The sequence below is a fragment of the Scyliorhinus canicula genome, chromosome 1 (genome assembly GCF_902713615.1).
Source record: "Scyliorhinus canicula chromosome 1, sScyCan1.1, whole genome shotgun sequence".
NCBI classification, from domain to species: Eukaryota; Metazoa; Chordata; class Chondrichthyes; order Carcharhiniformes; family Scyliorhinidae; genus Scyliorhinus; species Scyliorhinus canicula.
Window position 1 is genome coordinate 10,782,273 of NC_052146.1, and position 15,767 is coordinate 10,798,039.

The 15,767-nt window shown below is 49.6% G+C and overlaps 1 protein-coding gene across 6 annotated transcripts in view; it reads right to left on the reverse strand.

Moving 5' to 3' along the window:
• The window catches only part of tango2 (transport and golgi organization 2 homolog (Drosophila)), a 273,616-nt gene that overhangs the window by 67,446 nt on the left and 190,403 nt on the right, over positions 1-15,767 (reverse strand). For 5 of the 6 annotated variants that reach the window (XM_038808651.1, XM_038808828.1, XM_038808738.1 and 2 more), the window contains one exon: positions 786-905. The exons of the other annotated variant lie outside the window; for it this stretch is intronic. In XM_038808651.1, the coding sequence (XP_038664579.1) occupies positions 786-905 (120 nt within the window). The remainder of the gene's footprint in view (positions 1-785; positions 906-15,767) is intronic. 6 annotated transcript variants of the gene reach the window in all.

The following is a 15,767-nucleotide window of genomic DNA, read 5'->3' on the forward strand; positions in this document are numbered from 1 at the left end:
ATGTGGTCGGTCCAAGCACTCGAACGGCGGCGGCTGGCAGCCTCCTTCACGGGCTGGGGTACAGGGCAGGAAGCCTCTCCTCCACGCCGTCCAGCGGGGTTTTAAGCTCGGCGTCTGTAAAATGGGGTGCCGCTCTCCTCGCTGCCACCTTGTTGGCTGGGATGGTGTGTGTGTGTGTGTGTGTGTGGGGGCAGTGAAGTGTGTATATGCGGCTACAGCTTGTCAGCCTCCTGAGTGTCAATCACTGGTCCGGCGAATCCCGCACCGTTCCTCATTGGAATCAATCATGTTCCACGTGGCGCCAGTGCTAGCCCTCAATGGTCGCTGGGTGCGGCACTAGTTTTGCTGTCGGAGAAGCCCACGAAATCGCCGGGGTATCAACACTTAAGTCTCAGAAATAGAGAATTCCGCCGCTGGTGTTTCGACAATCTGCCCAGATTTCCTGTGGTTTACAGTAGATTTACAGGGGGAAAAAATCAGCATATTCACCAGGAAAAGCGGCCTCGTAAAATCTATTGCACAGAACATGCAGGTTTCATGTTTCTTCTTTCATACTTTGTGCACTACACCAGCTGAATTGGTTGTTCACTACGCAAACATTATAAAAAACCATGCTGTTAGAGGAATGCAGATGTTAGTCCACATTAAATTTAGCACAGGCATATTTGTTTCATGTTACAGTAATGAAATTAGAATGATGCATTAAAAATTAACAATGAGGTTGCTGCATAAAGAAATAGGAAATGTTGTTGCTACAAGATATTTAAGTTTAGAATCCTTCTTACCTCTGCCTAATGCATTCAATCTGTTTATTGGTTGAAGATAATTGGTCAGTGCAGCAAACTTGCCCTTCTTGTTAACACCCAACCATGTTCCTCCTTCTCTGCCTTTTTCCATGTCCAGTCCTACAGGTGACACATGGAACAGAAGCAATGCAGAAAGGTTTTCAGATGTGCTGTTTTGTTTCATAACTCCCATCATTTATTTAGGAACCTATTGATCATAGTGAACCATTGACTGAACAATCTCTTAAATAAGCGCTCCGAAAGCTTGTGATTTCAAATAAACCCGTTGGACTTTAACCTGGTGTTGTGAGACTTCTTACTGTGCCCACCCCAGTCCAGCGCCAACATCTCCACATCTTAAATAAGTAAGAACCTCATCGGGTTGGCAAAGGAGGAAAGAGGCAGGGGAAGCAGAGCTTATTGCTTAGAATAATTTGCTTGTGAATGCAAATAACGTTTTTTGTTTACTTTTTATTGGCACTTTTAATTTTTACAAAAAGTACCTCAAAACAAACAGCAGAGGAGGAAAGCAAGCCATAGGTAACAGCGTAAAACAGAAGTCATCGCAAGAACAAATAAGATCGGATGAATCAGGGACAGAATCCCCAACATAGTCCCTTCATGGATGTAGGACCTGTCTGCACCAGAACAGGACAGATGCAACATCACAGACCTACATCCTGCCCATAGCTTCAAATAAAATGTCAGAAAGAAGGTATCAACATCCCGAGTATCCCAGAACTAAAGGGGAAATCGACTAACGCTCAGAGCGCAAATTAAACTCTTCTCCAGACCCAGCCCGTAATATCACTACAAAATGACAAGGAGAGAACTGGGCACCAGCAAGCATCAATTCTAGCCAAACAAATCCCAACAGGATAACACAATCTGCTTGGCCCTGAAAAAGAAATCAGCTCTCACTGGGAGGACCTTCTTCGAACATAGCGATGACAGAACTAATCCTACCAACCCAAGCCCTCCACCTCTCCTCCCACTCCAGCTGTGCTTGTCTTCCCTCCAGAATACATTACGATAAAGATACTTTGCACAAACTATGAATTCAACAGCTTAACATGATATAAATGTATAAAATCAGGACACCAAACCCAAGTTATTCACTTCCCTGCAAGCAAATACATTGACACCATCAACAGACAACAATATAATTATCAGGGAGCGAAGTGCAGGATTCCAACTGAGATGCGAGGCAGTTATCAGGATAAAGACTTCGCCACTGACTTCCGGTGACGGGGAATGTGCTGAACAGTCGCACATCAGGTGGCTCTCCTCCAGAACACAGTAAAATAAGCACATTTGGACGAATTTAGCCCGAAAATTCAGAATCATTCTACCCGTAAATAGAAAAGGAAGAGGAAAGGAGCAATTTGCCAAGTGGGAGCCCAAGAGGCTGCAGGGAAGACAGAAGCGGTGGAAAAGGACAGGAATAGCGAGCGGGTGATTGGCGAACCCACAAGGCGAGAGGTCCTCGGCCATCCCCGAGAGAGGGAGACCGATGACCCGAACAATAGGTGTCCCCCCCCCCCCCCCCCCCCCCCCTTCCCCTTTGTGGTATCAGATCAGCCAGAACTTCATATGGGGAAGAGGGCCGAAGCCCTTGCCTTTGCTTCACTTATCACCTGCTGGAGATCCAGCTCGGCTGGCTGGCAGACCTATTGGAATTTCTTCATCTGTAGAAGATCAAATACACCATCTGAGGGTTGGACGATGGCTGCCACAAACCCTGGGGGCCAGTCATCAGTCTGTTCCAGGACCTGGTTGAAGCCAACATTGGATAGAAAGGGGGAGGGGAACAGGGGACACATGGGAACCACCAGGGTCACAGAAGGCAGCAGGGTAGCATGGTGGTTAGCATAAATGCTTCACAGCTCCAGGGTCCCAGGTTCGATTCCCGGCTGGGTCACTGTCTGCGTGGAGTCTGCACGTCCTCCCCCTGTGTGCGTGGGTTTCCTCCGGGTGCTCCGGTTTCCTCCCACAGTCCAAAGATGTGCGGGTTAGGTGGATTGGCCATGCTAAATTGCCCGTAGTGTCCTAATAAAAGTAAGGTTAGGGGGGGGGGGGTTGTTGGGTTACGGGCATAGGGTGGATACGTGGGTTTGAGTAGGGTGATCATGGCTCGGCACAACATTGAGGGCCGAAGGGCCTGTTCTGTGCTGTACTGTTCTATGTTCTAAGGCAGACAGGAACAAGAAAGGCAGGCAGCAGGGGAAGAGACCAAAATAAATGCCAGGAGTGAACCCAGGGAGACCTACACGAGGTTCAGAGGGCACCAAAAGCTATAAGAGCAAAACAAATGACAAACAAACCATCTACGGCGAAGGAAAGGGCCTAAGATAGGACTCAGAGACAGTAGAAAAGGGGAGGGGAGGTGGGAACAAAGTGGGGGCTGGAGAGGAGGTGCCGAAAAAGAACAGCGTGGAAATTGTAAATAATAACCGTTTCATTCAACTCCTGGACAGTGTATAAATGTAAATTTCAATAAATATATTTATTAAAAAAAAGACTTCTCCACTGGCGCACAAAGAAAGCTGAAATCAAGGATAAAGCAGGATCAAAGAGGATGAGCCCTCTTCAGGATCTTCCATGAATTCCAACGATTGAAGCACAAAACCTCATTGCTTCCAACATGCCGTCATCCCTCTTGACCGACATCAGGAACAGGACAACATAGGACCAGGTGTCGGACAGTCAACCCAACCAAGACCTCAAGGACAGGATTAAACTGTTCCAGGTCCTCGATCAGCCAAGGACAGCGTTCTCTGTTACAAGAACCTCCTCGTGCGCTTCCAACGCCTCCACAAAAATGCCTTGCACCGCCTGAAATTGGGCTTTGACGACCTGCATTGCAGAGCAGACATTCAGATGGATCTGGCAGCCATCATCTGTTGGAACACACCGCACCGTCAGGACAAAAAGCCTCCCCAAAGCAGTTGTGTCACTAATGAGAAGGCCCCACCCCACTTCCTTCTCTTACTGAATTCTTTACTTGGGTGTCAGAGGAAATGCAACAGGGTGGAGGAGTAACAGAATTGGTTTCTTTCTATAGAGATGGTTAATCTACAGCAGTTTCAATAGTTAAATCATGACTGCAGGGACAAGGGGATCCAAATCTGGGAAGGTGAGAAGCAAGAGCAGGATATAAACCAGGAAGCACTTCTTCATGTAAAGAGTGATAGATACTTAGCATACAATGCAGGTGATAAAAGTTGGGGAAAAAAACTCAGTACTCGAAATGAAAAAAAAACAATATTGCAATGGGTGAATCCTAACTTTCTATGGAAGGATTGAATAGATGAGCAGGAACAAACTAAATAAAATCAAACCTAACCATTTAGAAGTGAAATTGGGAAGCACTTGTTCACACAAGAACCACTGAAAAATGGAACTCACTTTCCCCAAAAGTTTGTGAATGCTGCGTTAGTTGAAATTGAAGACAGAGATGGAAATATTTTTGTTGGACAGTGGTATCAAGGGATATTGTGCAAAGGCAAGTAAATTGATTAAAGGTACAGATCAGGCATGATTTAATTGAATAGCAGGGAAGGCTCAAGGGGCTCAATGGCCTATTTTAAATTCTGATCTCAGCTTTACATGTCTCTGTAATGCACAGTTTTGCAATTTATGAAAAATGTACTTTCATTTGTGAGACATTAATTATGGAGGACAGATATTTCTGCTAAAAGAGGAATTTCACCCCCCCCACTGCCCTCACCCACTCCATAGAATTATCCCAGCAGGAGGGAAGCACTCCCCATCTTCCAAATCAAATCAATCTCACCAACCTAGCAACTGAATGAGAGATGTCCTGACTGGAGCACTGATCTTCACAGCAATGTGTGATCTCACAAATGACACTGCACTCAGAATCCAGAGGCCTGGACTGGTGATTCAGACACACGAGTGTGAATTCCACCACAGCAGCAGGAGAATTTGAATTCAGTTAATTAATTAAATCTGGAGTTTATAAAAAAACTCTGGTGTCAGTAATGGTGACCATGGAACTACAGGACTGTCATACAAACTCATCACGTTTTAAATATATATTTTTGTATTCAACAAATGTTCAACTTTACAACAGACAAAGAAGTTCCTCAGTCTCTCGGCCCCCTCCCTCTCCCAGATCTTGTACGACGAATCCATCACAGCTGGTATAAATCTATGATTCCTGCAGATCGGCACCAGTAGCAATATAGACTCTAGTTTAAAGTGCTGTATGAATTGGTTCCATATTCTCAGAGAAGCTGTTACCACTGGGCGTGCAGAGTACCTGGCCGGGGAGAGTGGAAGAGGAGCAGTAACAAGTGCTCTCAAGCTTGAATTTGTACAAAAGCCGTCCTCGACCCACCCCTGCACTTTCTCGATGTTCGCTGCCCAGTAATAATACATCAAATTGGGTAATACCACCCCTCCCCCCAGCATTTGTCTATCCCTCTGCAGGAATGCCCTCCAAACCCTCCCAAACAAAGATCAAAATTAGCTTTTTATTTCTACTAAAAAACGACTTGCGCAGAAAAACATGAAGACACCGAATCACAAACAAGAACCTCAGAAGAACGTTCATCTTAAGTGTCTGAACCCTTCCTGCCAATGACAACGGGAGGGAATCCCACCTCTTCAATGTAATGATATATATAACGTAAGGACTGTAAAGGGTTAACAAGATGGTGTTCATGTATCTCAACACTAGATAGCACCATAGAGTAGGTATATAAATATACTGTGCCTCCGAGGGTTCTGGGAGAAGGCATTAGAAGGGGCTGGTTTAACACAAGGGGCTGGTTTAGCACAGGGCTATAGAGCTGGCTTTTAAAGCAGACCAAGGCAGGCCAGCAGCGTGGGTTCAATTCCCGTAACAGCCTCCCCGAACAGGCACCGGAATGTGGCGACTAGGGGCTTTTCACAGTAACATCATTTGAAGCCTACTTGTGACAATAAGCAATTTTTATTTTCATTTCATTTCATTCAGAAAAGGTGTTGAAGAAGGGTTGAGATAGGGTGTTAGTTGTATTAGAGAGATATTATAGATTTCTGTAGCATAGGTATAATACTGTTCTTTTCTTAGCTATTAAGTAGTAAGGTGTGAAAATCATTTAAAGTAGTGTTTTTAAAAATATATTTTTATTCTCCATTTTCACATTTTCTTCAGAATTTACTCCCCACCAACAAACAGTAAACGATAACTACAGCAGTATATGGCAGGGGTTGGGTTACAGGGGGTTGTTGCTAGGAGGGGTGGGGGGGGAGTTGATCTGCTGACGAGGGAGGGAACAGAACCAGGTAACAGTGAAGAGGTCGGGGGTGGGAGCTGCCAGGAGGCGGACCAGTGGAGGCACGGCACATGGACTAGGGGTGGGCCCAAGAAGGGGGATGGTTGATCGGCGTAGGGGGAAGGGGGCAAGGTGCCCTCCAACCAGGCTGATCACCTGGAACGTTAGAGGGCTAAACGGGCCAGTCAAGAGGGCACGTGTGTTCGCGCATTTACGGGCTCTGAAGGTGAATGTAACTATGCTGCAGGAGACACATTTGAAAGTGGCGGACCAGATTAGATTAAGAAAGGGCTGGATTAGCCAGGTCTTCCATTCGGGGCTTGACACTAAGACCAGAGTGGTTGCGATCATGATTAACAAACGGGCTAAATTCGAGGCGGACAGCACAGTTGCGGATAGGGGTGGCAGATTTCTCATGGTCCGTGGTAAGCTTGAGGGGGTGAGGGTAGTCCTAGTGAATGTATCTGCTCCAAACTGGGATGATGTGGATTTCATCAAGAGGCTGCTGGGGAAAATTCCTGACTTGGACTCGCACAAGTTGATTATGGGTGGAGACTTTAATACAGTCCTCGATCCTGACCTGGACCGGTCGTGCTCCAAAACGGACAGGGTCCCGGCAATGGCAAGGGAACTGAGAGGGTTCATAGAACAAATGAGGGTGGGTAGACCCCTGGAGAGTCAGTCGGCCGACGGGGAAGGAGTTCTCATTTTACTCATATGTTCACAAGGTTTATTCTCAAATCGACTTCTTTATTATGAGCAGGGATTTTCTGGAGGGGGTGAAGGATACAGAATATTCGGCGATCACTATTTCGGACCATGCTCCACACTGGGTCGACCTGCAGTTCTGCAAAGAAAGTTACCAGCGCCCACAATGGAGGTTAGAGGTGGGATTGTTGGCAGATGAGGGGGTGTGTGAGAGAGTGGGAAAATGCATGCAGGACTACCTGCAGGTCAACGATACAGGGGAAGTCTCAGCAGCGGTGCTCTGGGAGGCGCTGAAGGCGGTGGTGAGAGGGGAACTGATCTCAATCCGAGCCCATAGGGACAGAACCGACAGGGCGCAGATGGACAGACTGGTTCAGGAGATGATCCGGACGGACAGGGAATATGCAGAGTCCCCAAAGGCAGAGCTATTTAGGGAACAACGGAGACTGCAGGCGGAGCTGGGGCGCTATCCGCAGGGAAGGCCGTAGAGCAGCTCAGAAAGGCAAGGGGCGCGGTGTACGAGTATGGGGAGAAAGACAGCAGAATGCTTGCACAGCAACTTAGGAAGAGGGGGGCGACCAGGGAGACAGGAACGGTAGCTGACGGGGAAGGAAACCGTGTTGGAGACCCGGCAGGACTGAACAAGGTATTCAGGGACTTTTACAGCAAGCTTTATACCTCGGAACCCCCCACGGGGCCGGAGGGGATGAGGCGCTTCTTAGATGGGCTGACCTTCCCAAAAGTTAGCAGAGGGTTAGTAGAGGGGCTGGGGGCCCCCGATTAGAGCTGAAGAAGTAATGGGGGGCCTGAAGGCCATGCAGTTGGGTAAAGCCCCGGGGCCAGACGGCTACCCAGTGGACTTCTACAAAAAGTTCTCGGGGATAGTGGGGCCGGTGCTGGTTAGGGTGTTTAACGAGGCGAGAGACAAAGGGGTTTTACCCCCGACGATGTTGCAAGCCACTATCTCGCTGATATTGAAACGGGATAAAGATCCAGAAGCATGTGGGTTCTATAGGCCAATCTCCCTGATTAATGTAGACGCTAAACTGCTGGCCAAGATCCTGCTGTCCGAATCGAAGACTGTGTACCGGACGTGATTGTGGAGGACCAAACTGGGTTTGTAAAGGGCAGGCAGCTGGTAGCCAATCTAAGAAGGCTGCTTAATGTGATTATGATGCCCCCAGAGGGCAGAGATGCAGAGGTAGTGGTGGCAATGGATGCAGAAAAGGCTTTTGACCGGGTTGAGTGGGACTATCTATGGGAGGTGCTGGGACGGTTTGGGTTTGGAGAAGGCTTTGTGGACTGGGTTAGACTGCTATATCAGGCCCCGGAGGCTAGCATAAGGACGAACAGGACGATATCCGAATATTTTAGACTACACCGCGGGACAAGACAGGGATGCCCCCTCTCTCCATTGCTGTTTGCGTTGGCCATAGAACCGCTGGCAATTGCTCTGAGAGCTGCAAGGGGTTGGAAAGGAATGGTCGGGGGGGGGGGGGGGGGGGGGGAGAGAGAGAGTGAGGAACACAAGGTCTCGACCTGCTTTTATACGTGTCGGATCCAGCGGCAGGGATGGACGGGATTATGGAAATCTTAAGGGAATTTGGCCGGTTTTCGGGGTATAAAGTCAACATGGCAAAGAGCGAGTAATTTGTAGTGCAGGCGAGGGGTCAGGAGAATAGGCCGAGGAAGCTGCCGTTTAGGCTGGATGGGGACAGTTTCAGGTACTTAGGGATACAAGTGGTGTGGGACTGGGGCAGGCTGCACAAGTTGAACTTGTCCAGACTGGTGGAGCAAATGAGGAGTGAGTTTCGGAGATGGGATGTGCTCCCGCTTCACTAGCGGGGAGAGTGCAGAAGGTGAAGATGACTATCCTCGAACCTCTGGTTGCGGCTATGCAGAGCTAAGTTGGGGGCCCCTGCTAGAAACTGACTTTTGGGCTCTTTTTAGGGCCCCCAACGGTACTTTTCCGATGAGTCCCAGTGTGGGAAGGGGACAGCAATATTCCCCGGCACTGTATGGATTGGACCAGGAGTGGAATGGTGAAAAAAGTGGAATTGGAGCAGAGAAAGGTGTGAGGGAGGAAGACTAAGATGGCGGCGGGTGGAGACCAGGCAGCGTGGGTGCAGTGGTCACAGGAGCAGCAGGAGTTTCTCCAGCGCTGCTTCACGGAGCTGAAGGCAGAGCTGCTGAAGCCGATGAAGGCGCCAATTGACAAGCTGCTTGAGACCCAGATGGCCCAAGGGCGGCCATCCGGGAGATCCGGCAAAAGGTCTCGGAGAATGAGGACGAGATCTTGGGCCTGGCGGTGAAGGTGGAGGCGCACGAGGCGCTCCATAAGAAATGGCAGGCGAAGTTCGAGGACCTGGAGAACCGGTCGAGTAGAAAGAATCTGTGGATTCTGGGTCTCCCGGAGGGGTTGGAAGGATCGGATGTGGGTGCCTACGTGGTCACCATGTTGAACACGCTGATGGGCGCGGGCGCCTTCCAGGGGCCCCTGGAGCTGGAGGGGGCCCATCGAGTGCTGGTGAGGAGGCCCAAGCCCAGCGAGCTGCCACGGGCGGTGCTGGTGCGGTTCCACCGGTTTGCGGACAGAGAATGTGTGTTAAGGTGGGCCAAGAAAGAGCGGAGCAGCAGGTGGGAGAACGCTGAGGTCTGGATTTATCAGGACTGGAGCGCGGAGGTGGCTAAGAAGCGGGCCAGGTACAATCAGGCGAAGGCGGTGCTGCACCTGAGAGGGGTGAAGTTCGGCATGTTGCAGCCGGCGCGACTGTGGGTCACCTACAGGGACCGTCACCATTATTTCGAGACGCCGGAGAAGGCTTGGACCTTTATTCAGGCCGAAAAGCTGGACTTGGATTGAGGGCCGGGGATGAGGGGACGCTGAGGGGGGATGGTTGGGATGTTGTGTTTTGTGTGTTTTGGGGGGATTTTGTGGTTAGTTTGGGCAATGTTTCTTCTCTGTCGGGTGGGTTCGTAGGGGGGCAGGTAAACGCCTGTGGGCGTTGGTGGCTGGAAATGGGGATGGGGCCTGATGTGTTGGGCGCTCTGGATCCGTGAAACATATACAGGCCACCAACACTGAAGATAATTTAACACTATTTTATTAACTCTTATAAATTGCTAAACATACTATGACTGTGGGTTTATACGATGCGAGATTAACTAGAGACCTGTGCCTGTCCTAACCAGTCGAATCACTCAGCACGTGGTGAGAGTCTGTACTGTAACTGAGAAGCTCTTGTGCTTCTGAGAGGCTGCATCCCGAATGAGTGGGAAAAGTGATGCCCTCTGCCTTTATAGTGAGTGTGTTCTAACTGGTGATTGGCTGCGGTGTTTATGCATGTTGATTGTGGGGGGGGGGGGGAGCCAGGGAAATTGGGACTGGGCCTGGAAAGGGAGCTATGCCAGAGGGCGGGGTCGGGTGGGTGGAAAGCACGGGCTTTTTCCCGTGCTGAGAGTGGAATGGGGTGGGGTCGGGAGAGCCTGTTGATGGACAGGAGGGGGGAGGGGAGAGTCCCACACTGGGGGGGTCGATGGAGCGGCGGGAGTGGCCGGGGTCAGCAGGAGTTGGCTGACTCATGGGAGTGCAATGGGGGGAGCAATGCAGCTAGGGGGAGACCAAGCTGGGGGGAGGGGGGGAACCGGGTTGCTGCTGGAATGGCCAAGGAGGAGCTGGAGTTTGTAAAGGAGGTCGGGGCGGGGGTCTGCCGCTGGGAGGAACGGGAAGTGCGAGCACGTGGCTGGCCTGGAAGCCTAGAAAGGGTTATAGCTAGTCGGGGGGGGGGGGGGGGGGGGGGGGGGTGTGTGTGTGTGGCCGGTCAAAGTGGCCCGTGTGTTGGCGCACCTGAAGGGCTGAAGTCCAGGAGGGGATAGAGGCCGATGTTCTGGCCTTTGCTTCCCTGGTAACCTGGCGACGAATACTGTTGGCCTGGAGGGACTCTAAGCCCCCAAGGACCAAAGTATGGCTTTCGGACATCTTCCGAGACCCCACAAATTGCCACCTCTGGACTCATCGCCATCCTTGTTTTCAGTACCCGGGATATGACGTCCGCAGATCCCTGCCAGTACCTCCTGAGTTTTGAACATGCCCAGAACATGTGAACATGGTTCGCTGGTCCTCCCGCACATTTGTCCTCAATGCCATCCAATCCCCGAAAGAGTACCGTGAATGACACCCTCCCCCACCCACTCCCCCTCCCAGACTCCTTCCCTCCCAAACTCCTCCCCTCCACTTCCTCTTGTAAATTCCTCCCCCCCAACCTCGGTTCCTTCCCCTAACTTTTCATCCTGGCTAGACTCACCAAAGCCAGTTCTGCCAGGCTCCGATGGCCGCAGCCCCTCCCCCCACCTCACTCCCGTTCACTGGCCGGCTTAAACCGGCCAGCGTGGAGGCCCCCGCCCGGGTCCCTTTCCCCCAGCTCGGTCGCAGGAAAACCAAGAAATCCTCTTCAGCACACAACCCCCGCATGCACACACAAGCCCCAAAGAACCAGCATTGCAAATGAAAGTCCCATCTCTTCCCTTGTCCAAATATACAGCGTCAACTCATTTAGTACATACACCAACACACAGGTGACAAAATAAAGTTACATGAGGCTACATCAGTACACGACCATTTCTCAATTCTGCCACAGTCCTTCTGCCTTCGTAAACTCCTCCGCTGCTTCCGCCGTCCCAAAATAAAAGTCCTTGGATTTGTAGGTCACCCTCAATTTAGCTGGATATACTATGCTGCACTGCACCTTGCTGATGTACAGTGTCTTCTTCACCTGGCTGAAGGCAGCCCGCCTCCTTGCCAGCTCCACCGTAAAGTCCTGGTTATGTGTATATCAGCTCCAGCCCACTGCACCACCCGCTTCTGCTTGGCCCAGCACAGGATTTTCTCCTTCACGCTATACCTACGGAAACACACAGTTACTACTCTTGACGGCTCACTCTCCTTTGGCCTCCATGACCGATGAGTCCGATCCAGTTCATATCAGGAGGGATCGTCCCCCTCCCCCAATAGCTTCGCCAACGTCGTGACAAAATACTCCGTCGGCCTCGGGCCTTGCACCCCTTCGGGCAGACCTACAATCCCAAGATTCAGTCGCCTGGATCTGTTTTCCAGGTCTTCCATTTTGCCTCGCAGACCCTTGTTGGTCTCTATCACCCTCTGCAACTCCTTCCCCAGCGCTTGATACTGCCGCCCTCACCGGGGCAATCGCCTCCTCCACCAGCACTTTCAATACCCGCCCCCATCTCCTTCTTCATCGCTTCCATGTGCTTTGTGAACTGTTTTTCAAGTTCCACCTTGGTCATTTCTTCTGCTGTGAGCAATGCGGCCTCCCCTGGTGCTCCAGCCCCCACTTTCCTCACAGTTCCTGCGCTGACATTTCCACTCACCGGCGGACTTTCGTTAACCCCCTGTTCCACGACCGTTTTTTTTCGGACGTTTTTCCTCCCTGTGCCTTCTTACAGCTTTTTCAGCCTCCGTTACCCCCGGGACCGGGTGTTAAAACTCTGAAATTTCTATTCCCAAGCGGGAGCCCTCCAGTGTGCGGCTGCCTCCCGCCCGCCGTCACCGGAAGTCCCACTTAAAGTAGTGTTAATAAACAGCTATGTTTGAAATACATAGCTTGATGTTCTTTGTTAGCACTACGACTTTTAGCCATCTTGAGGGACTTCAAAAAGAACATCACATGCTAACAGGAATGGAAATCTTGGGCAGCACAGTGGCTAGCACTGCTGTCTCACGGCGCCGAGGACCCAGGTTCGATCCCGGCTCTGGGTCACTGTCCGTGTGGAGTTTTCACATTCTCCCCGTGTTTGCATGGGTTTCGCCCACACAAACCCAAAAGATGTGCAGTGTAGGTGGATTGGCCACACTAAATTGCCCCTTAATTGGAAGAAATTAATTGGGTACTCTAAATTTATTTAATAGGAATGGAAATATTAAGGTACCACGTTCTTGCATGGTACCAGGTGTCCTTACTGTGGTGAATCATAATAGCATAATTCACACTGTTATCACACATGTTGTACCATGCCTCTGTAAGCTCGGCACACGAACAGTTGCGCGGCTCTGCCCCTAGGGGGAGGTGTACTGGGAATGTACGGAAGTTTGTACTGGGCTCCGCCCTTGGCTCCGCCCATGACTCCTCCCCCCCCACTGGTTGTATAAAGTTGGCAGTCGGAGCCTGCCTGCCAGTTCATCTAGAGTTCATCTCGTCACAGGCAGGCTCTGTTGTAAGATGATTAAAACCTATGTTCACTTCTAACCACGTGTCGTGTGAATTGATGGTCTCATCAATTACTTAAGTATTGTAGCTGGAATTAGTCAGAATCTAAAAAGACATGTGCTCAGACTTCGACTGCAAGACCGTTTGTAAGTCTGTTGCATCTGCTGATCCAGATAAGTTGAGACCTCATGGAGAAACTGCAGACTCCAAAACAGTTCCGGACTTCTGGTAATATTGATGTGCGAATCATTTAAATTAATGTAAATAAACTATAAATAAACTAGCTCTGTTTGAAATACATAGCTTGATGTTCTTTGTCAGCATTATGACTTTTAGCCATCCTGAGGGACTTCACAAGGAACATCACATTCAAAAGCACCTTCATCCCCTCTACCAGGTTCAACTTATGTGACTGCCCGCCTCCAAACACATATCCACATAATGTGGAGTGTGGTCAGAAATTACAATCGGCGAATACTCCGTCCCCAACACTCTGGGACATAGCGACTTACCCATTACAAATAAATCAATACAGGAGTTGCCACCCCCAATGTTGTAAATGACTTGGGCCATGACCTATCTAGTCTGGGATCAGGCACACAATTAAAGCCCACCCCATGATTAAGTGATGTGAGTCCAGGTCAGGAATGACCGCCACCACCTTCTTAATAAAATTCGTATCTTCCCAATTTGGCAGGATTACGTTCACCAAGACCACCAGAAACACCCGCCAATACCCACTCACTATCACTGTCCACTGAGAGGGCAATGACAACATTCCTGCGATACAGAGGCCTTCTGCGTCAGACGAGGACCCCTTACTCAGCTTATTCCTTGTCTTATAACCTCTAGACATCCCACGCCAGAGGAGTAATCCAAACTCTCCACTTTTCCACCTGGACAGCACCCGTTAAACGGGCAAAAATGGCCAAAAACCAACTCTCCAATCAGGAGCCAACTTATGTGCGCCCGCTCAATTAATTTATTTTAACATTTTAACATTTATAACACATAATATTACAAAGTAAAACCAACACAAAATCCCAAACCCATCCCCCATCTCCCTAACCAACCTGCCCCACCTTGCTCCCTCCCCTCCCCCGAGCAGTTGACAATAGCCAGTTTCTTGAAATGTAATATAACCAGTCCCCATTTTTAATGGAACCCCCGACTCACCTGCCCCCTCCTCCCAAAGCAGATTTTTACTGTTGCGAAATACAAGAACTCCATTAAATCCCCCAGCCACTCCAAGCAAAGGCTAAAACATCTGCCTGCTCCCGTTTGCAACTCCATCAAGTCCAACACCCCAAATATGGCCCCCAGGGGACTGAGCTCTTCGTCCACGTGCAGGATCGGCGACATGGTGCTGAGAAACGACCACCAAAATATCTCCAACATTGGACAGTGCCAGAACATGTGAACGTGATTGGCCGGGCTCCTCCCATACCATTCAAAATATCCTCCACCCCCTCAAACAACCGGCTCATACTCGACTTTGTCAGGTGTGCCCTGAGTACTATCCTTGGCTGCATTAATCCCAGCCTCGCACAGGAGGTTGAGGCATTCACCCTCCGCAGCACCTCACACCACAACCCCTCCTCCAGTCCAACCACTCACTTCATGGTTACCACCGGATTCCAAACTCATCACTAATGTATAGCAAGGGTGCAATCACCCAGGGTTCTCACTCCGTACTGTTTTGAACAGCCCTTGCACAGAAACACGTATGTGGGTGGTGGGCAGGATTGTGTTTGGATGCCCTGCCTCTGATGGGTAAATAGTTTTTTTGTTGCTCACACAAGAATGAGCAAGGAATTCTGATCCCCAAAGCCTGTTCACCATCTACAAGGCACAAGTCAGGAGTGTAATGGAATACTCTCCACTTGCCTGGATGAGTGCAGCTACAACAACACTCAAGAAGCTCAACACCACCCAGGACAAAGCAGCCGCTTGATTGGAAGATGCACTGCAGGAATTCCCCATGACTCCTTCAACAGCACTATCAAAACCCACAACCACTACCATCTAAAAAGAAAAGGGCAGCAATCACATGGGAATACCACCATTTAGAAGGTCCCAGCCAAGCTGCTCATCATCCTGACTTCAAAATATATTATCATTCTTTCATTGTCGCTGGATCAAAATTCTGGAACTCCTTCACATCGTCACTGTGAGTGTGCCTACACCTCGGAGACTGCATTGGTTCAAGAAGGCAGCTCACCATTACCTTCTCAAGGGCAATTAGGGATGGTGGGGAATAAATGCAGGTGGTCACCAGGGGTGACCACATCTCATAAATGAATGAATTCTTAGAAATCTAAGCGAAGAAATGCACCCTGGGAAGCAACAGTTCTAAAGAACAAGAAAGAACTTGCATTCCAGCACAAATCCTCAAAATTTCCCAAAGCACTTTATAACCAATGAAATGATTTTGAACTGTTGTCATCATTGCTTTGCAGGCAAAAAGAGAAAGCTGTTAAAGATAACATAAAGCAGAAGGCTAGCTGAGATTGGATTTGATCCGGGTGGATTGGCTAATTTGAGTTATATAGGTTGGGAAGCACAATGAGGTGTGCACAGAAATAGAATGTTAGCTGTCAGGAGGGGTTTCTTTTGAGAAATGGCAACAGACATTTGGAACAAGTTGATGGTTTTGTAAAAAGGCATAGAAACTTGCGTTGGAGAGCGCTATTCACAACCCTAGGATGCCTGAAGGTGCTTTTTGAAGTGTAGCCCACAGTTAAAATGTAGATTTACTGCAAGGG